Here is a 21,352-nt window from a genome sequence, read left to right as displayed (position 1 = left end):
CAGCACCGCGGACGCCCCCCGGGCTGGGTGGGGGGGAGCCTGGAGCAAAACGGAGAGGCCCCCCGGGACGAGGGTCAGGCGCCCAGAGCAGGCCCGGGCCGCGCCGGAAGCCTCTGGGACCCCCAGTGGCCGGAGGTTTGACTGCCCTACACCATTCTTCCCGTCAAGTGGCTCCGGAACGGGCGCCTGCCCCCGCCCCCCCACTCCCAGGACACCTGGCACCTCGGCGTAGCCCTTGGTCGCGGCACAGCCGGTGCGCCCAGGGCCAGACGGTGCAGGGGCGTCTCAGCTGGGCGGGCGAGCGCGGGGGAGGGGTCGTGTTTGAGCCCACGGAGCAGCGAGACAATCATTTTATCCTGCATAGGGGGTCTTGCTTCTCTCCAGCGCGCAGCTGGGCCCGGGGCTCCGAGGACGGGCCTTCTCCCGCACCCCCTCACCACCAGCCTCGCCCAACTTGGGCAGGCCCTGCAGTCCGGCCCACCCAGCTGCCCGCAACCCAGCGATTCCAACCCTGCAGAAGCTTACCGTGTGGCCCAATTTAACAAATGGTACCCAGCAAATCCCACCCAAAAGTTGCTCAAGGGGGTGTACTGAAATCTCCCCCATCCCAAGCACAAAAGCACTTTCAAAAAGACATGGTTTTAACATTTTTTTAAATTTCAAAGTAGTGCATAAACACACCCTTCTTATTTACAAAGACAGAATGGTGCATTACACAGAAAGCCCAACCTTGCTTTGCTCAGACGGTACCTCCTCCCATCCCCTATCCCCTCCCGTGCCGGCTCGGTGCTGCTCTCTTAGAGCTCAACCCCTGCAGGCCGTGATCTTGGCGGACCACCCCCCTTCGGGGGCCGCCCCCGCCCCCACCACATCACCGACCCCACGTGCGGTGGCTGTGTCGGGTTGGCGGTCCTGCGCACTGCGCGGTGGCTAGAACAGAGCCGGGCTTGCGCCTGACGCGCATTGACGCGAAGTAAAGGCGCATAAATGAAAGCGGGTGGTGGCATCCCTCGCGAGTGTGGACACTCCAAACTCCCCTCCGGGTGTCCAGGTCTGGATTTCCCTCGTCTTCAGGGGGGTCCTTTACCACAGCGCTTCCTTTTGTTTTGGCATCGGCCACACTTGGAGGCGGGGGTACATCCCTCAAGGCCAGGGCCTCAGGGACAATCCTCCCAGCTGGGAAATGTGGGCGCTGGTCTCCACCAGACACCGCCTTTTCAGGGGCTGACAACTGGCCAGACTGTCCGGCCCCCCGACCCCCGCGGCTTGATGGCGTCTCACCTCCGCCCCTGGTTCCCTCCCAGCCCACGATGCCCCTCGCGTGGGGCCCTACCCTCCGGATCCCAAACCGGGTTGGCAGCTGCCCCGCCCCCGCCGGCCGGCCCTAGCAACCGTTGCTAAGGGGCGTGGCTCGACCGCGGAGGCACGGAGATTCCCGCGGCCTCATGAATATTTGAATATTCAAATGATGTCCCGTTGCCATGGTGCCCAGGCCCCGCAACCCCGCCACCGGAAGAACGACCCCGAGTCGGAGTGAGCGCCCGGCAGTGGAGGGCGCCCAGGGCCGTGGCACCGAGACCGACCCCTCAGGTGAGACCCAAGCACGCTTTTGGGCCTGGGGCCTCAAGCCTCGCTGTATCTCCCCCGTTCCTGGCAGGAAACTGAGGCCGAGGACGGGTCCTAGGATGAAGCAGCAAAGCCAGTGGGAGATTTAGTGGTACCCCTAGATGTCCAATCTGGTCCTCCAGGGGCGCTGCCCACAACCCCTAGCCGTGCTCCGAGGGGTTCCCAGTCACGGGATAGGACCGCACTCAGTCCTCAGCCCTCCGAGCCTTAGCTGGTGGACACTCCCAGGCCCTGACCCTGCGGGGGAGAGGGAGGCAGGGACCCAGACTCGGATCTGGCAGTTTCCATAGCGGGGACTGAGGAGGGGACTCAGAGAGCTGATGAGCCAGGCCAGGGGCTGGCATTAGTCTGGGCTCTGGGGACAGAGAGGCCCACAGGTCTCCAACTTGGGAGGTTTGTGGGGCTCCCAGAGTGGCAGGGCAGGGTGGGCCCGAGCCATGAACAGACAGTCCCAGCCCATGCATGAACGCCAGGGGACAGTGCTTACAGCTGCAGCCCCCAACCCAGGCCCTGCTCCTTGGACCCTGAGACTTTTGGGCTAGACGGGACCAGTGTGCTGGGCCTAGTCAGCGGTAGGAGGTCGTCAGCTGCCGTTAGGCGCAGAAAGAAAGGGAGGGGGCTTGGCCCTTAGTGCTGCCCAAAGGCGTCCTGGGGCTGCAGCCTGACTGGCCCATACTCCAGGACTGACGAGCCTGGGATGAGGGTGAGCAGCATTTCCCAGGAGGCACGGTGGTGGGGTCCTCCTGCCAGGCTTGGGGCTTTAAACCAGCTGGAGGAAGGCAGACAGCAGAGGGAACTTTTGGAAAGAAATCCTGGCTGGAAACCCTGTGAGTCTATATGTTGGGGCTCACCTGCATGGCTTTAACCTCCTTGGATCTTCAGTATACAGAGCACTTTCCAGATGAGGCCACTGAGGCACACAGAGCCCTGGGCAGCTTGTCCCAGGGCTCAGCAGCTGCTTCCACTGCCTCTGTCAAAGCCCAGATGGCCCCTCTCCCAGCCCTAGGCATGACGGAGAGGATGCAGCTTGAATGTGTCCAGGGGGTTGAGAGATAAGAGCAGTGCTAGAATGTGCACCCCCCACACTCACTGATTCCTCCGGAAAATACTTTAGAGCCCCTCTCTGTGCGTTATGGACACAGGCATCCTGCCTGCACAGAGCCCACATTGTCTTGGGGTGAAGTGCTCACTCAAAAGAATGAGTTGTAAAACACAAGGAGTCAGACTGATCAGGAAAGTAAATCCAGGAAGGGCAGGAGGCAACTCAGGTGCAGCAGTCAGTGAGGCCTCAGCCCACGTTGGAGGGAAGTGCCCAGAACATTCCAGGCAGACTTCTGGCTCTAACCCTAGAGATGATTCCAGGGTCAGGGGTCAGGCCAGGCATCTGCATCTTTAAGGAGCAATGCCAGTGGCGCCTGTGTGGCTCGGATGGTTAAGCATCTGCCTTAGGCTCAGGTCCTGATCCTGGGGTCCTGGGATCGAGCCCCGCATCGAGCTCCTGGCTCATCAGGAAGCCTGCTTCTCCCTCTGCCTCTGCCTCACCCCCTGCTCGTGCTCTCTCTCTCTCTCTCTCTCTCTGTATCTCTGTGTCTCAAATGAATAAATAAAATCTTAAAAAAAAAAAAGGGAGCAATGCCAGGTGAGCCTCATGCAGGTGTCTAGGGACACACTGGACAACTTCCCTTGGAGCCTGAGGGTGAGGGGTCTCAGGAGGGACAGGGTGCCAAGGAGGCCAGCCCATGACAGACAGTCCAGAGTGGCAGACCCAGGACCCCTTTTGGAAAGAGAATGGAGTCAGTCACCATCTGACTGTCTTTCTCATCAGCCAGTCCAGGTCCCCTATCTGACCTGAGGGCCAGTGCCCACACTGACAGCCCCAACCATCTCCACAGCTGCTCACTTATGGGCCCTATAACCTCAGCCTGGCCTGTCCCAAGTCCCCTGGCACAGGGACCTGGCTGGGATGCCACCCCAACTCTCTCCTACAGGTGCCACCTGAAGACCCATGCTGCCCCCTTATCTGGATGTTTGACCCATGGTGGGAAAAGGCAGCTGCCTCCAGGTGAGGGGGCTCAGTGGGCATAGGGGTGGGTGGGGGGAATGCTTGAGAGCCTGGTCCTGGGCCCTCAGGCTTGGAGATCATTGGTGGAGAGGCACAGCACTGGCCCTGAGCCAATGGCTTGCTGATGGTCACAGCTGACGGAGCAAATATGACCTGGGGCCAACTGGCCCCCCTCAGGCACAGAGCCTAGGCAGGACCTCAGATAAGGAAGCTTGGAACCAGCACCCTTGTTGTGGACCTTGGAGAATGAGCAGAAACACAAGGAGGTGACCCGCCCAGACCCCAGTGGGGTGTGAGCTAAGGCTGAGTGGGCGATGGCGAGGCCATCATGAGCCCCCAGGCAGGCTGAGACTAAGTAAGTGAGAGCCCCATCAGAGTCAGGCGGGATGAGCCCCAAAGGCTTGCTGTGCGGGGTCCCAGCTGCAGATCAGAGGAAGTGCAAAGGCTTAGTACCTTTGCCCTCTGCCTATCCCAGCAGGTTGGGTGTGAATGGACCAGGCCTGGGACAAAGCCCACGGGCCTCGGCCAAGCACAGCCACTGTCCAAGTGCGGGAGCTGAGCTGGCAAGGCCTGCACAACCCCCGCCCACGGAGCAAGGACCCAGGCAGCCACAGGGAGCAGCTGGTAGAGGAGTGCCTGTCACCTGCCCGACTGGTGAGTGCTGGGGGGCTGGGGGCTCAGGCCTCGGGGGTCCACATGGGGCACCACTGCAGGGTCGATGTCCGGCCTGCACTCAGTCCTCAGCCCTCCTAGCCTTGCCCGGCTCATGGACACTCTCAGCCCTGCTGTGTCCCCGGCACCTGCTCCACCCTCGCGGCCCACCGCAGGTGCTTAGTGATGCAGATGTCCCCCAGGCACTCAGGAATGAGCCAGGCAGGAACTCCACAAGTGTTTGCCTGGTACACATTGTGTACTGGGCTCCGTGAACCACTCCATGAACCAGAGAAGCCCCTGTTTCGAGCAGCCATTGTTCTGGTGGGAGGCAGAGCGGCAGACCATGTGCGTGCATGGCACATAAGATGCAAACCGCCAGGAATAAACGAAACCACATGCAGAATGAGGGAGCCCTGCCATCCACGGCGGGCTGGTTAAGTGGGGGCCGTTCCAGGATCCCACTGACTGTTATCTGGGGCAGCTGGTGAAGGCTTTCTCCCAAACCTGCGGCCCCCCACTCCCACCCAGCAGCCCACCTAGATATGCAGAGCCCCCTTGAGTCCCGGTTCCCACCCAGCACCCACTCTGGGCAGCTTTGCACCCCACCCACTGTTGGCCATGCTAAGGCCCCACCAGGTACAGGCACTGCCCAGGCAGCCCTCAGGCCCACAGCACCCTTGCACAGGGTAAGAGGGTGAGGTGCCTGGGGAGGGGTCCCTTGGAGACCCGAGGGTGACATGCTCACCAACATGCAGAAGGGAGCCTGGCTACCCGAGGTCTCTGCCCATCTTCCTGACCAACTAACTCACAAAAGCATCCACACTGCCTGATCAGTGAAGGGGGAAGGGACACTCCTTCCAGGCCCCCCCCCCCCCAGACTCCAAGCTGGCTCCTCTGTGCGTGTGGCCCTCCAGCCATGCCTGCAGGCCCATATCATCCCAGGGTCTTGGTCCAGCATGGAGCCCATCAGGACGGCCCTCCCACCAGCTCCTCAACAGCCCCCCACACTGCCCCAGGGGACAGAGACAGGCCCACAGCTGCAGGCCACCTCTGTACCAGCCAGCTCTGGGGTCCTGTCCCTCTGCACATATGAGGTCTGGGTTCAGACACAGCAGGTGGACTTGTTGGAGGGGCTGGTGTGCACAGAGCTTGGGGTGGCCCTCCTGGGGCCACAGGGAGGCCAGGCTGCACTGACAACAGCCTGACCCTGAGAGGAAACTCTGGGCACTGTCTAACCTGTGCACAGAGCTAGAGTCTCCTCTACTGGACAGAGCTGCTGGCTGGGGACAGAGCTCCCTGCCCCGGACAGCGGGACAGGGAGGGTCCAGCCTGGCCATGGCAGGGAGTGCCGAGAGCAAGGTGCAGGTAGAGCAGGGACCCCTATCACACCCTGGCTGGACCTGGAGGTGGGCCTAGCCTTGTCACCCCCCCAGTACCACACACCAGGAGCCAGGCCAGGAGCTGCAGACATTCCTGGTGTTCACTGGAATCTGTTTCATTTCCTTTTCATTTTGTGTTCATTCGTGGGAGACAGTGCCCAACAGGGAGTGTTGTGCAGGAGTATGTATGGTCACTGTGTCTTCCTCAGATGGATGGTAGGATACCACCCCCCCCAGGAGATGTCCCTGCCACACAGAAGGCTTTGTACAGCCTGGGATCCCTACAAAATCAGGCCAGGTGGGGTGCAAACAGTATTGTGAATCTGTCTCCTCAGGTCGGCATGGACGCCCTTTGTCATACTCAGGGTGGCGCCCACCTCAGACTGCTCCTGGGTGAATCTTGTTGACACTAAGGCGCCCTGTGGCAGTCCTTGGCAGGTTTCCTTCCCTGACACCTTGGCCTGGTGCGTTTCTGTATCCCATATGTCATCTATGTCCACATATCGCTGGCCACAGACCACCCAGGCTCTGGCTCCAACAACAGGTTTCTGTCCCCAGGCTTGGGGTCTGCACTGGGTTCCCACTGGGATCCAGGCTAAAGGGGCCACGTGGGGCTGCCCTGCTCGTGATCAACACCTGGGGGTAAGCAGCAGGTGAACCACAGATGCACACTTGAGGGCTCCCTTGGCCAAGTCCAGCATGGACAAGGCCACCTGCTCTGGGGTCTGTGTTGTCACTGGCCGGGGAACAGACACACAGTTCTAATTCAGGGGAAGAGTGACAATTATGAGCAATGGCCCACCTGCCTCCACATTCAGAGCCTTCACACCCCCAAGTCCCCACTAACCACACGTCAGGTGAGTCTGCGTCCTGGGAAAAAGTGTTTACATTGGGTGCATTCAAAGAAGGACCCAGGGAAGCATGAAGAGTGGCCCTCACAGCCAGCCTGCAGGGTGGGAACAGCAGGGTAACTCACCAGCCTCTCCCCCTTAAGAAGGAAGTCTGATGGCACTGACACCCACTGGACAAATGTTTGGGCGCCCTGTGCTGGGAACACACTTTGATTAGAGATTGCTCTGTCCCTGTGTGGCTTCTGTCCATCCTGGGACCTCCTTCCTTCTCCGCCTGGCTCCTGGCTGGAGAACATGGCCCCAAACACTGTCGTTTCGGATGATCTCCGTGAACCCCAGTCCAGGCCACAGCATGCTGGTGATCAGAGGTCCACAATCACACGTGCTTTTCAACACGGTAGAGTCCAGTCGATGCCGGGTGCCAAGAGCCATACCTGCGATGGTGTCTGGACACAGTTCTCTCTGCAGACTCAGTCACTGTAAACAGGGTCACCAGCTTCCCGGAGGCCTCCCCTGAGAGCCCCAGAGCCTCTGCAGGTGCATGGAGCAACCTGGCTTGCTCCCCGAGACGGACTCACTGGGTCATCCTACCTGCAGACCTTCTCAGCTTTTTGTTTGGCTGATTGGAATTGAGAGACCACTTTATTTTCCAGACCCACAGGTTCCAAATCTCCTGGGCTCTCTCCCTACCCTCTGAACCCTGTGTCTCACAGCACCTTATCAAGTGAAGCCAAGCCTACTCTGCCCACATCATGCTGGCACCTCTCCGCTCAATATGACAAGTTCCTCATGCATGTTTTCTGCCATCCAGGCTGCCCCAGGAGACAGGCTCAGGAGACATTCCATTGCCACAGGACATGGGCATCTGTCCTTTCAGCCCCAGCAGCGCTCACATCAGCCCTCAACCCAGTCCTAAATCCATTGTTACACTGGGGCCTGTTCCGTGGGTCTCATTTGGACACTGGCACCCCTCAGGCCCTATTCTGCAAATAGGCCCACCAGCCAAGCACAGTTACTAGCTCTGCTCACATCCTGTGCCCTCATACCCCACCAGACAAGCCATCCATGGCTGAGATCAGCATAGAGGAGGCAGGGAAATGTCTGCCACCTGTCACAGCCTCCCAGCCAAAGGCGGGGACGTCACTGGGAGGGAGGGACCACTGTCCAGTCCCCAGGGCTGACTCTTCATCAATTTCTGCAGCGGGCCCTGGCCCAGGTAGATGACCTTCGACTGGTGAACATGCTGGAGATGTGTGTCAACACCCGTGAGAACAGCCTGGGGAACTTTGGTGAGAGCCCCTCCCTGTCCACACTCTTGCCACTGGCAAGCTCCAACTTCTTTCTGAGGGCCCATCCGCTCCAGTGCTGCCAGCCAGGCTCTGGTCTGTGCACCACTGCACTCCACGGGCCTGCCTTGTACCCCACAAGTCTGCCTTGCACCCCACGAGTCTGCCCTGAGCCCCATGAGTCTGCCCTGTGCCCCACAAGTCTGCCCTGCACCCCACGAGTCTGCCCTGTGCCCCATGAGTCTGCCCTGCACCCCACAAGTCCGCCCTGCACCCCACAGGCCCACCCTGTGACCCACAAGTCTGCCCTGCGCCCCACAGGCCCATCCTGCACCCCACAAGTCTGCCCTGTGCCCCACAAGTCTGCCCTGAGCCCCACAGGCCCATGCTCCACCCCTCTTTAAGGGATCAGGACTGTCCTGCAGGGTCAGTGCCTGTTCTTCAAAAGAGTCTAACTCAGAACACTTTGCCAGGGGCTTTGGCGTGCACGGAGACACCGGCTAGAGGGTTCCTGTGCTCTGGCACCCAGTGCTGCGAGCTGATGGAGGTTATGGTCTGGGTGCCTGTGGCTGGGCTTGGGACGTGGCTCAGGGGCAGGACCCAAGCTGTGGTGGCCCCACCCATGCCAATGAGGCTCCCCTCCTCCAAGCAGACTCCCGAGTCCAGTGGCCTCTCGGCCTTCCAGGTGGCTCGGTCCGCTCAGGTGCACCTCCTTGTGCCTACTTCATTCGAGGCAGGCCACAGACGTAAGCACAGGGCCCTGAGGTTGCACTAGGACCCAGAGCAGCCACGGGGCACTGACGAGGGTGCAGAGAGGTGAGTGAGGGAGTAAGGCTTTGTCACCCATCTCTCCCTCCTGTGGCACATAGGGGTGCACCTGCCCAACCTCAGCCAGCTGAAGCTGAACGGCAGCTGCCTGGGCTCCGTGAGGTGAGTGCCCCTCTTGGGCATGGGGGGGTCCCCACTGAGAGGCTCCTGGGTGTCCTACTGTCTCCATCTCCTGGCCCTAATGCCCACCCTTCCAGCCTGACTCTGCTACATGTAGCTCATGTCACCCACCCCAGCTGGGTGGAGGCCCCGGCTGAGGGTGACCTATGCCACCCGGAGCCTGTGTTCAGTGTCAGGCCGGTCATACCAGGTCGTGTGGCTGACTGTGGGGTGCCTGGAAGGTGCCCCCGACCTTCAGTGAAGGGTCCCCAGCCAGCAAGCAGAGTCCAGTGGGTGCCCCAACACCACCCAAGCCTTCAGGGTTTGGGGCGTCCCGGTACCACTGGGGCTGGGAGCCTGGGGGTCATGCTGGTGCCAATCAGCCCTCGTTCCCAGCAAGAAGAGCAGATGAGCACGGCCTCACATAAAACACAACAGCACTTTAATAATCAACTTAAAAGACAACATTCAAAACTAAGCACAGATCGATGTCCTTTGTTTACCTCATTGGCTGGAAAGAACCAAGCCAAAGTAATATCAGACCATTTTAGGTGTTCTAGCAAAATGGGTGGCATGAAAACACTGCTGGTTTGGGGCTCCTGGGCAGCTCAGTCGGTCAAGCATCTGACTCTTGGTTTCAGCTCAGGTCATGACCCCAGGGTCCTGGGATCGAATCGTGCTCCATCTCCCTGCTCAGTGGGGAGCCTGCTTCTCCCTCTGCCTCTGCCCCTCCCCCCACTCATGCTCTCGCTCTCTCTCGCTCTCTCGCTCGCTCTGTCTCTGACAAATAAATAAAATTAAAAAAATCAAAAAGAATTTAATAAAACACTTGACGATCTGGAAATGGAAGCAAAGAAAGTCGGAAGACCACGTGGCCCTCAGTGCGTGGCCCAAGATCCAGAGCAGAGAAGCAGTGAGCCGGGTGTCGTGGCACCACCGCATCTGCACGTGAGGGTCTGGAAACGGGGTTCAGAGACACGCCTCGCATGCGTGGTTAAGCAGTGTTCTGACTGAGAGCTTAACAAAGATGAAAAACTGTATTTATTCCTTCCTTGTTAAGGCATACTAATTAGCTCAATGAAGAATAAGGTCCATGAAGAGCATGTAAAATAAAGAATGAAGGTTATAAAGAGAAGTGGAAATATTATAAAACTAAGAAATCTGACACACCATTTGTGACAACACAATTCCAAGAAAAATGATTAGATCATAAACTGCAAGAAAACATGTTCTGTCCCTTGGTGACAATAGTGAGAAACATAATGAGTCCTGCGGTTCTTTCTGTTATCAGATCCTGAAACTTGGCCATGGGACGTTTGCTAATGTCCATGGGCTAAAGGTGGACAAAAGTTCGTAAAAGGAAACTAATGAAACATGACAGTCCAGTAAACTCCTATTACGACTTAGCTGATAACAACCATATTCAGGACATTAAAATCTCAGGCAGGAGGGGCGCCAGGCTGGCCCAGTCGGAGGAGGGCGCAACTCTGGATCTTTGGGTCCAGAGTTCGAACCCCATGTTGGGCGTAGCGATTACTTGAAAATAAAATAAAATAAAATCTCAGGCAGTATCTTAAGGACTGGAAAATAATTTTAACACAGCGTCTGTCCGTCCATCGGAAGCTGAGAGAGAATTCAGCCCCGGCTGGCGTGAAGAACGGTCCATGCAGTGGGGCTGCTTCCAGACAGCCGCGGACGTGGGAGGAAGGCGCTGCCAGCCTCGGAGCCTTCTGCCCCCAGTCAGCGGCACACAAGAGCAGCTGATCCTTAGTACTAGTTGTGTGGGAAGAAGCACACTCACTAGCTGTTCACTACAGCTTAACCGCGTGCATTTCTCTACTGATGCCGTCGAGTCTTGCTTCTTCGTATGCCTTGTACCAATTCTTCAGGTGGGTTCTCTTTCTTGCTTTCTGGTTCTTTCGTATACTGAGTGTGGTTTAGATTTGCAAGGTGCTCCCACTCACCCCGGCTGTGGCGGCCTTCACTTGAACAGAAACCCTTCGTCTTGATTCGTCCCATCAATTCTGGTTGGTGATTGGGGTCTTATTTAGGAAGTTCGTTCACACCCCCAAAGTCAGGGGGCTATATTCTACTTTTTCTCTTACTCACTTTTATGGTCTCACCTTTTACTTTCATCCAACTTACCTGTGAGGTCACCTTCAACTGTGGCATGAGGTTGGGACCCAGCTTTATTTCCTGCCATGTAGTGAGTCTGTTTCCCCAACATCATCTACCCAGCAATCCCATTTCCCTGCCAATGGTGGCACCACCCTGCCACTTAGGGGGCCCACATGTGGATTTGACTATGGGAGCTCTGCGTCCCGTCTGCCGGTCTGGTCCTGCCCCAAGGCTGCACTTTGTATTGGTACGGCTTTGTGTTCATTGCTTCGTGTTGGATTCCCTCATCTCAGTGTTCCTTTTCCCAAAATGACCTAGTTATTCCTGAACACTTCTTGCATTTGAAGTTTACGGACTGTTGGTTGGGTTTCACACACAGGAATCTTTCTGGAATTCTTTTTTTAGAATTAAAAAAGATTCATGTGCTAATTTGGATTATTTGCTAGGTCATCTACATTCATGAATATGAGATTGCTCTCCATTCATGTGTTTTTATATTTTTAATAGAGTCTTTACACTTGCCTATAAAGTTTGGTATCAGAATGCTATCAGTTAGATTTCAGCTTCAAGGCATAGAAACCTGTGTCCAACAGTGCGTATCTGGGCCAAACCCGGTTCTAAACACTGAGGATGTGTCAGTGAACAGAACAGACAAGAACCTCTGTCTCCCGTGGAACCGACGAGAAGCCCAGCGTTGGCTCCCGGGGTCAGGTTCATTCAGCCAGGCTCCCTACAGCGTGTGGCCCTCCATCCTCATGCATGTCCCCTCCCAGTACCCGATGGCTTCTGTAAGCACAGGCATCCTTAACACAGGCGGACTGAGGGAGTGTGTTAGATTTCTGATGAGCAGAGCACCATGAGCGGGGTGGTCTGAGTGGCAGAAATGTATTCTTTCCCAGTTGTGGAGGCCAGAAGTCAGGATCAAGGTGGACAGCGCTGGCTCCTTCCGAGGCTGTGAGCGAAAACCCATTTCATTCCCCTCTCCTCCTGCTGGACTTTGCTGGCAAGCTTCAGTGTTCCTTGGCTTGTAGACTCATCAGCCCAATCTGCCTTCATGTTCACGCGGCATTCCCCCCGTGTCCGCATCCATAGGTCTCCTTTGCATAAGGACACCAGACGGCATAGTGCCCTCCCCCCTCCAGTGTGAGCTTGTCTTAAAGAATGACATCTGCAACAACTGTAGCTCTAGACAGGGTCACATTCTGGGGTGCTGGGGTTAGGGCTTTGACACATGCATGTGGTTCATGTGTAACAGGGGCGTGCCCTCCTGTGTCTCCTGAGAACAGCAGGTTCCTGGCGTTCTTCCTGCGCTTCTTGGGGCAGACTTGCGCTGTGTATATGCCCACCCACGCCAGCCACTGGGAAGAAGACGGAGCTGGGATTGGCACGTGCTAACCAGGCCCCCAGCTACCCCACTGCCACTTGGAACGGGGCAGGACCCCGGCCCCTGTGAAGCCAGGGTTCCCTGAAACCAGAACGAAAGTAATTCCCACACATTCATGGTATTTTTATGATCATGAATGAGGTCCTTTCCCTGTTGTATTTTCTGGTTGATTATTACAAGTGTAGAGAAACATTATGCTGATTTAGAACACATTTTTTATTTTATTTTACTTTATTTTTATTTCTATTTTTTTAAATTTTATTTACTTTTGAGAGAGAGCGAGAGAATGACAGAAAGCATGAGAGAGGGGAGGGTCAGAGGGAGAAGCAGACTCCCTGCTGAGCAGGGAGCCCGATGCAGGACTCGATCCTGGGACTCCGGGATCATGACCTGAGCCGAAGGCAGTCGCTTAACCAACTGAGCCACCCAGGCGCCCCTATTTTACTTTATTTTTAAAGATTTTATTTATTTACTTGAGACAGTAAATACAGAGAGAGACACAGCGAGAGAGGGAACACAAGCAGGGGGAGTGGGAGAGGGAGAAGCAGGCTTCCTGCCGAGCAGGGAGCCCGATGTGGGGCTCGATCCCAGGACCCTGGGATCATGACCTGAGCCAAAGGCAGACGCTTAACGACTGAGCCTCCCAGGCGCCCCTAGAACACATTCTTTAAATCAGTGAAACACAGTTTTATACATGGGTCTTGTATCTGGCAATATTGTGTCTTTATTTTCGCCTTAGCAATACTGCCAAACTCAAATTCAAATAGTTTGTTAATTCCGTTGGGGTTTCCGTTTTGATGATGGTATTAGTAGCACGTTATGAGGGTTGTCTTTCACTTCCAGCCCTCATGCTTCTTTCTCTTACCTTCTGGAGCTGGTTTTCGGTATTACCAAGACAGCAGCGGGCACTCTTGGTCTGTCTTTTATCTGAATGGGTGTGTGTCTGAGCCTCTCTGCCCTGTCAACATGGTCAGAAAGTGATAATTCACCTTTAGGCGATCAGTGCACGGGACTCTGCTTGATCGTGCTGAGTTACAAGCACCATAACACTGAAACCCTATTTGCTGGGCATTTTCATGCCTGTGTTCATGAGGGACCCCCCTCAGCCCCTGGTGTTGTGCTCCTCTGGTTCCGGGGTCAAGGCCTGACTCCCAGGCTGCCTCTCCTGCCTCTTATTCTGTTCAGTTGCTCTAATTTCAAAACTTCCTGTATGAGAAATAGTTGTGGAAGATCGAGAGTGTCTATTCCATGATGGCTAATTAGAACTTACTTCTAAAACCAGTCCAGATCCGAGGCCTTACAGGGTTGGGGGGGGTCAGCATCCAGTTTTCTATTTCTTTAGGTGCCGGCTTTATCTAGGGTTCCAAAAATGTTGGCATGTACTTTGTTTATAGTGGTCTTCTATTTTTTTTAATTGTTGTTCCGGCTATAACTATTCCTCTTTTAAGATGGTGTGTGTTTATTTGCATAGTCTCCTTCTTGCCCTTCATCAGTCTTGCTGGTGGTTGTCCATTAATTTTTTGAAGAATCAGCTCTGGGCTCTGCTAGTATTCTCTACAATGTGTCTGGTTGTTACTGCTTTCACCCTAATCTTTATTATGTCTTCTCTTCTTGTTCTTTTTGCAATTTGCTGTTGTTTTTTTACTGGCTCCTTAAGCCAAATACTCAGCTTAATTGTTGTAATCCTTTCAGGTTTTTTTTTTTTTTTTGATAAATGTATTTAAGGATGTGAATTTCTCTTTTTTTTTTAAAGATTTTATTTGACAGATGGGCGCCTGGGTGGCTCAGCCAGTTAAGCGGCTACCTTCCGCTCGGGTCATGATCCCTGGGTCCTGGGGTCGAGACCCACATCGGGCTCGCTGCTCAGTGGAGAGCCTGCTTCTCCCTCTCTCTCTGCCTGCCACTCTGCCTGCTTGTGCTTTCTCTCTCTGTGTCAAATGAATAAAATCTTTAAAAAAAAAAGATTTTATTTGACAGAGAGAGACACAATGAGAGAGGGAACACGAGCAGGGGGAGTGGGAGAGGGAGAAGCAGGCTTCCCACCGAGCAGAGAGCCTGATTCGGGGCTCCATCCCAGGACCCCGGGATCATGACCTGAGCCGAAGGCAGATGCTTAATGACTGAGCCACCCAGGCGCCCCTAAATTTCTCTTTATGTACACCTTGAGGCAGGGTTCACAAATTTTGTATACTTTGTTGTCATTAGTTCTAAATAGCTGGTAATTTTCCTATTTAATCTGAGATGAAGCAAAAAAAAAAACTGCTAGTTATTCCCCAATAAAACAGAACTCCCCATTTTCAGCTGGGCACATAGCACCCAGTCTCCCCTGCACAGACTCTGAACACAGATGGAATGAAACAATAACACCAGCTCAGAAATGAAGACAAACTTGAAAGACATACTGCAGGAAACCCAATCAAGAGATTGCACAGGAGACAGGAATGATACCACGAGCCCAGTTCACTGCGCGTGAATGCAGTCTAGAAGCCTGTGAGGCGGGCGGCAGATGGAGGTTCTGACATGTGCATAACCGATCACTGCAGAAGGAAACCGAAACTATAGAACAGAACAAATGCTTAAAGATTAAAGAAAACTCTTCAGACATAAAAGAAGACTTTCAACTACAGCCTGAAAGAAAAAAATCAAAAGTGATCTGCCAACACCCAGGCATACCCTAACAGAGTTACTGACATAAAGATGAGATCTGGAGGCGGCCAAGGGAAGAGACCGCGTCTTCCTTTAAGAAGACGAGTGAAGTTTTCCTCAGACTTCCCCATACAGACACTCAAAGCCAGAAGACAGGACGGTGGAAAGAAGGCATGAACCGAGACTTTCATGCCCAGCCAGCGTTTCTGAATGAGTTAGAGACCAAGGAAAATAGTTTAACTAACCCCTCTTGAAGAAGTCACTAGACACACATTTCAGCCCAATTACGAGATGATGGGAAAATCCACTCAGGGCCACAGGCTGGGGACATGGGGCATCTCTGTAACCGAAAGGTTAGGGGGCTCTGTCCAGATGAAAGGGCCGGTCAGACATCCAGCAGGGAGCGTGAGCACTGGAAGAGGTGCCTGAGGGTGTCATCCTTATGTCACGTGGATGAAAGGAGGCGACAAGTGTATGTGCATCTGAGCAGGGGGAGGGGCAGGGGCCAAGTCCTCGGCACGAAAATGCAGGGTGCACTTGGAGAACACAGGGAGACCCGGCAGCCCACCCCACAGGCAGCCGCAGGTGCAAGCGTGGGAGTCACGCACGGGTCCGCCCCACCCCCAGCCACTGGCCCCCACTATCACCTCGTGCCCAGCAGGGAAGCCCCCTATGCCAGGGCCCCCAGTGGCTCAGCTCTTCCAAGCAGGATTCCACACGTTCGCTCCCAGTTTGAATGCCCAAGAAGCTATTAGTAGTATAATTAGAAATATTAGGGTCCCTCAGCACAAGGAAAAGGTCAAAACAAAGGGTCCCGGAGGAGACCAGACAATGCCGAGAGGGGAGTAAAACTTCCAAACTTCTTCAACTAATATTGTGAGAGATCAGAAGATGTGGCTTCTCCGTATCTTCAAGACAAGAACAGCATGCCATGAAAAAGGATCAGCAATGAAGAGCACTTCAGAATTAGACGTAGGACAGCCGACATAAAAATGTCAGGGGCAAGGTCGGAATGAGGAAATCTCCCGGAATGCAGAATGAAAGGCAACAACAGCTAAAGGGGACCAAGACGACCAGAGACAAGGGTCGTTCTCAGAGGACCAACACACCGGTGGCAGAGCTCCATACGTGAGAACAGGGAACACAGGGAAAATGCAAAAGAAATACCATCCAAACCATCCCAGAAGCCAACTGAAAGGGTCTGAACACTGGGCCCGGGCCCCGTCAGGGGATGCCGCAGGCAGGGGCAGGGCCCAGAGAGGCCTGGCCTGCCCATCTGCAGGGGAGAGGTAGGCAGAGGGAGGGTGGCAGGGGCACGTCCAGGGCTTGGGCAGGGGTGGAGTAGGTCTTGCAGGCAGAGCTGGCTGGGGGAGGGGCTGTAATGTGGGGAAGCCATCCCCAAGAAAGGCCAAAGAGAGAGAGGAAGGGAGAAGCCCCCCAGGCTGACCCCACTGGGGAGAGGGCCAGCTTGCCCACCCGCATTGCAGCAGGCAGTAGGTGGGGCCCAGCCAAGCTGTCCAGCGTGGGCCCCACCACCCTACTCCTGCCTACCCGCCCCCGCCGGCCCCTCCCGCCCCCTGCCAGCCTCAGGCCCTCCAGGGGCAGGAGAAGGTGGATTCTGCCCGTGCTGGAGACCAGGAGGCTGCAGCAAGGAGGGAATGCAGGGAGGCAGGGGGCTCTGGGGCCCCTTCCTCGGCCTGGAGGCTGCCACACACAAGCCACAGTTCACAGGCACCCCTGCACCTGGAGAGGGCCGGATGTGGGTGGTGGATGGGCACGAGGTGTGGCATAGGGCCTTCATGGATACAGACATGGCCCTCCAGCCCAGAACAGTGCTGACCAGCCAACCCTGCCCTCTACAGAGACCTGGGCACTTCCCTGGGCCACTTGCAGGTGCTGTGGCTGGCTCGCTGCGGCCTGACTGACTTGGATGGCATTGGCTCCTTCCCGGCCCTGAAGGTGGGTCTGTGGTGCCCTGGGCTAGGGAGAGGGTGCCAGGCCAAGCCCTGGCTGAGCCCCCTGCCACCCCAGGAACTCTACGTCTCCTACAACAACGTCTCAGACCTGAGCCCGCTGTGCCTGCTGGAGCAGCTGGAGGTGCTAGACCTGGAGGGCAACAGCGTGGAGGACCTGGGGCAGGTGCACTATCTGCACCTGTGCCCGAGGCTGGCCACACTCACCCTGGAGGGCAACCTGGTGTGCCTGCGGCCAGGGCCCAGCCCTTCCAACAAGGTGCGTGTGGTGGGCACCCACCATGCACAGGAGGGCAAGGTACTTTGTGGCCCCCCCCACAATCCCAGGGGCCTCTCTGCCCACCTGAGCACGGGAGCATCCCCAGGGCACGGCCCCCCTGCACCCTGTGACTTGTTCACCATGAGCTCATTCTCTTGTATCGCTGGAGACCTTCTGGGCCCGGACCAGACCCCACAGGGCCCCACAGGCCCACGTGCACACACGCTGCCCCCCCCAGCCCATAATCACCCGCGCGAAGTCTGTTCAGTCTGCACATGGAATCTCACACACACAGGCCCAGTCTGAAGCCCCCTCCGTCCCCTGCAGGCCTGAGCATGCCCTAGGGGGGAATGCACTCATGCCTCGTGGGCCCATGCACACCCTCCACAGTTGCACACACCCAGCACTGCCCGTGCACACCTGGGGCTCATGCCTCCTGCCCTGCTAGGCTCTGTGCTGTGGGACCGGTGTGCAGGGGCTGCCCAGCGGGGCCGCAGCTCTGAGCTCAGGGCAGCCCCACAGGCCAGAGGACACCACTGGGCCCTGGCTGTGAGCCCAGAGAGTGAGATCACATACAGGTGAGAGCCCAGGGTCCTCACAGTCCTTGCTGGGCCAGAGTGGCCCAGGCCAGCCCCGGCAGGCTGGGGCCAGCATCACCAACCCTTAGATCCCCTGCCTTGCCCCACAGAGGGCCTGGAGAAAGCCACAGGATAGAGCTGGCCTGAAGGGCCCACTGCACCCAGGCCTGCCACACCCTCCCTCCTACAGGTGCCACGGGGCTACAACTATCGGGCAGAGGTGAGGAAGCTCATCCCCCAGCTGCAGGTCCTGGATGAGGTACCAGCCACACACACAGGCCTACCGGCCTCCCAGAAGCTGGACCAGGACTGGCTCATGGTGAAGGAGGCCATCAAGGAGGGCAGTGTCTTGGATGGCCTGCTCCCTGGGCTGGGTATGGCAGCCACTCACCGGCCTTCTAGCAAGGGCTGTCCCACCCAGCCTGGAGACCTTACTGACTGAGCCCCAGAAGAGGTTTCCACCCCCTACCATCCCCAGGAAGAGAGCTCTGTACCCCCAGCACACCCCTAGGCCTCTCAGGGATGGATAGCCACATCTACCCCTTCTCAGCCTGAATCTTTTGTTCCCAGAGCCCTGCACACCTGCCCCCAGGCCAGGATAACCTCCCTGTGAGCAGCATCTGCTGAGGCATGGGCCTCCAGACACACAGATGTTGGGTGGCAGGGGTCCCTGGTCTGTGGACAGTTCTGGGGGAGGGGGGGCTTTTGGGCTGGCCAGCTGGTGTGGGTTTCCGTGACCTCTGATTTTGACCCTCGGGCAGATCATCCCCATGGAGCCCCCATTCAGAGACTCAGCTCCGAGCTCTCCTTGACTGAGACCCAGCCATGGGCCCCCAGGCCATGGCCCCTCTCCCTACTGGTCACTGGGGGTCCTCTGCCTGAAAGCCTGCTTCCCAAGGACCCAGCTCCAGAGGATGACACCAGCAACCTCACCCATGGTAACTAAGCCATCTCAGCAGCAAGCTGACCCTGCAGCCCCTTAACCCCAAACCAGACCTAGCGGTACACTCTTCTTTAGGTGCTGGCCGAGTCCTCTGCGGGAACCCCACCAAAGGCCTGCGGGAGCGTCGACACCAGTGCCAGGTAGGCCCCGCCACCCCCAGCTGGGTCAGGACTCCAGGACTACCACAGGGGACCAGTGTCCTGGCCTGAGAGTACCCTGCCCCACAGCCACTGCTGGCCAGAGGCCCCAGCTCTCTCACCCCCTCCACAGATAAGTCCTACCTTCAGGGCACTCCCCACCCAGCCCCCTTGAAGGCTGTGCCCCCAAACCAGCCCTCTCTCCCCCTAGGCCTGGGCAGGTCCGGAGCAGCTGCCCCCACACAGGCTGAAGGACCTGGCTGCCTCCGTCCCAGGGCCTGATTCTACAGACAGCAGTGACCCCCTGGCCTTGGCGAGGCTTCCAGCCTGCAGGGAGCTGTGCCTGCGGTGGGTGCCCCTCACCCCAACCGAGACCTACCACCGCATGTCCTGTTTGGTGGGAAGGCATGATTGGGGACTGCCTGGGTACCCAGGTTGGCGGGAGGGCTGGCCACGGGAGCCTGAGGCTGGGGGATCATCCCAGGGGCACACTCATTTGGAATTGGCTCCAAGGGCAGGGCTGCAGCCCCCTCCCCCACTCTAGCTCCCTCCCTGGTAGGTCCCTGGAGTCCCAGCAAGAAGGTGCCACAGCCCCCTGGGGCCCTTGGAGGGGCCCTGAAGAGCAAGAGAACAAGTCCAGGCCCAAGACTCCCTCCAGCCCCCTATGCCTGGCCCCAGGTATTGAGAGTGACCCCACACACTGCCTTCATCAGCTCGGGCCCCCTTCCTCAGCTGGACTCTGAGACGGGCTGCAACAGGGAGGTCCTCTCCTGGGGGGGGGGGGGCGCTTACACTTAAGGAATTCCGATCTAAAGTCCTCCTCCCTGAGCCCATGGGATCATCAGGCCACGGGAGCTGGACAGAGGGGGGTGTGAGCAGGGAGTCTAGACTGAAAGAGAGGGCAGGGTGGCAACGAGTGGCCAGGACAGGCCCACTGGGCAGGGAGCAGGGCACAGGCCAATGGAGAGAGAGGCTACCAGATAGGCCAGACTATGGCAGGGAGGGTGCTGCCCTTACCCTGCACATAGGGCCTGTGCTGGGCTCAGGACGCTGGCTTCAGAGTGGCCACGGCCGAGTGGAACAAACAGAGGAGGGACTGCAAGGCAGAGAGACCCCACAGCCAGCAGGGTCCAGGGAGGCTTCCTAAAAGAAGGGTCTGAATTGACTGGTAGAACTGAGCGGGCAAGTCTGGGACAGGGCCTTGGGAGCAGGGGGCAGCAGGTACACAGGCTTAAAGGTTGGCCGAATAACCTTCCTGTGGGTGGGGGAGCCGAAAGGGCCAGGACGGAACCAGGACATGAGAGACAAACCCTCTGCCTCCCATGTGCTGGCAGGTGCCTGGGGGGAGGGGGGGCTAGAGAGGGCGGGCCCTGAGACCGGCTAGTCAAGGGCTGTCAGCTACTGGGTGGGTGGCGGGTGGGGGGGGGTTGAGGGAGACCAGGCAGGGCAGCCAGGTGGCGGAGTGATGACAGGCAGTGGCGTCTCAGGGAAGAAAAGGGTACTGGAGCCTCCCATTCCAGGCCAGGTCCAGGTCAGCATGGGGTGACCATGGCCATACTGCCCAGTCTGCCCTGAGCAGGGTGGGGGGGAGTGCCAGGGGCTCACTTTATAGCAGAGGTTTAGGACCTGGCCCGGGGCCACCTTGGGGATGGGATCCAGTGACCCAAAGCCAGAGCCCAGGCTTTGTGGCCTCTGCATGCCCAGCAACTATCAGAAGTCACAGGGCTGCAGGGACACAGCTTCCCAGGGGAGCACGGGAAATGGAAGGGAGGGATGCTGCCTTGGGGGGTGGTGAAGGGCTGGGGGAGGGGCCGCAGGGGACACAGTGTACACTGCCAACCTCGCCTGTGGTGACCCCCTACCTAGTGATCTCTGTGGGGGCCCCTGTCTGACAAGCTGTCTTTTCCTTGTTCTCCAGAGCCTTCCAGGACTTTGGGCTGTAACCTGACCCCCTCTCCCCCCAAGACGCCCATGCCTTCTGATTCTAGCAACAGTTACTGGGGGTCCACAGGCCTGCAGTTCCGGAGGCGGAGGTTCAGAGCCCTATGTAGCTTAGGGCCTGGCTTAGGGCAGGGACCTGGCCTAGGGCAGGGATTGGCTACAGTGACGGATCTGAGAGCCCTGGAGGTGACCTCAGGCCCAAGCCCTAGAGCCCAAGGATGTCCAGGCTCAAAGCCAGCACCAGATTCAGCAGCCAGATCCCCCCGCCTCCGGTGCATGCCACACCTGAACCCTATCACCCCAGCCCAATCCCACCCCTAGTGTGACCCCCCACCCACTGCCAAGCTGGCCTGGATTGCGGGCCAAGGAGCCCCAGTATGGTCATGGGAGCCCCATGTGAACTCTGGCTTCATGGAACCCAGAGCATCTTGGGGGGTGTGTTGGGGGGTGGGTAATGAGCTTGACATAGGAGAGACCCTTCTTGGTGGAGGAGAGTCAGGGGCTGGGATTGCCAGCCGTAGGCACAAGAAAGATCCCAGGCTAAGAGAGCCCAGGTCCCCAGCACTGGCCCAGCTGCCCACTCCTTCC

The 21,352-nt window shown here is 57.3% G+C and overlaps 1 protein-coding gene across 5 annotated transcripts; it reads left to right on the top strand.

Annotated features, from left to right (window-relative positions):
* The first annotated feature begins 1,505 nt into the window (after positions 1-1,505).
* LRRC56 (leucine rich repeat containing 56) lies at positions 1,506-21,114 on the top strand. 5 transcript variants are annotated; one of them, XM_035722705.1, is made up of 13 exons: positions 1,506-1,590; positions 3,615-3,688; positions 4,164-4,342; positions 7,774-7,861; positions 8,728-8,788; positions 16,796-16,892; positions 16,965-17,204; positions 17,934-18,117; positions 18,505-18,681; positions 18,762-18,826; positions 19,035-19,171; positions 19,383-19,501; positions 20,742-21,114. In XM_035722705.1, exons 3-13 carry the CDS (start codon positions 4,178-4,180, stop codon positions 21,083-21,085), a joined length of 1,677 nt encoding a protein of 558 aa, XP_035578598.1. In that variant the 5' UTR covers positions 1,506-1,590; positions 3,615-3,688; positions 4,164-4,177; the 3' UTR covers positions 21,086-21,114. The 5 variants fall into 5 exon arrangements, with proteins under 5 accessions (XP_035578598.1, XP_035578596.1, XP_035578600.1 ...); XM_035722703.1 differs by having other exon boundaries at positions 19,368-19,501; XM_035722707.1 differs by having other exon boundaries at positions 1,507-1,590; positions 16,965-17,165.
* The last annotated feature ends 238 nt before the right edge of the window (positions 21,115-21,352 follow it).

The sequence above is a fragment of the Zalophus californianus genome, chromosome 11 (assembly GCF_009762305.2).
Source record: "Zalophus californianus isolate mZalCal1 chromosome 11, mZalCal1.pri.v2, whole genome shotgun sequence".
NCBI classification, from domain to species: Eukaryota; Metazoa; Chordata; class Mammalia; order Carnivora; family Otariidae; genus Zalophus; species Zalophus californianus.
Note: the sequence above shows the minus strand (reverse complement) of the source record. Positions and strands in the feature narration are given on the sequence as shown.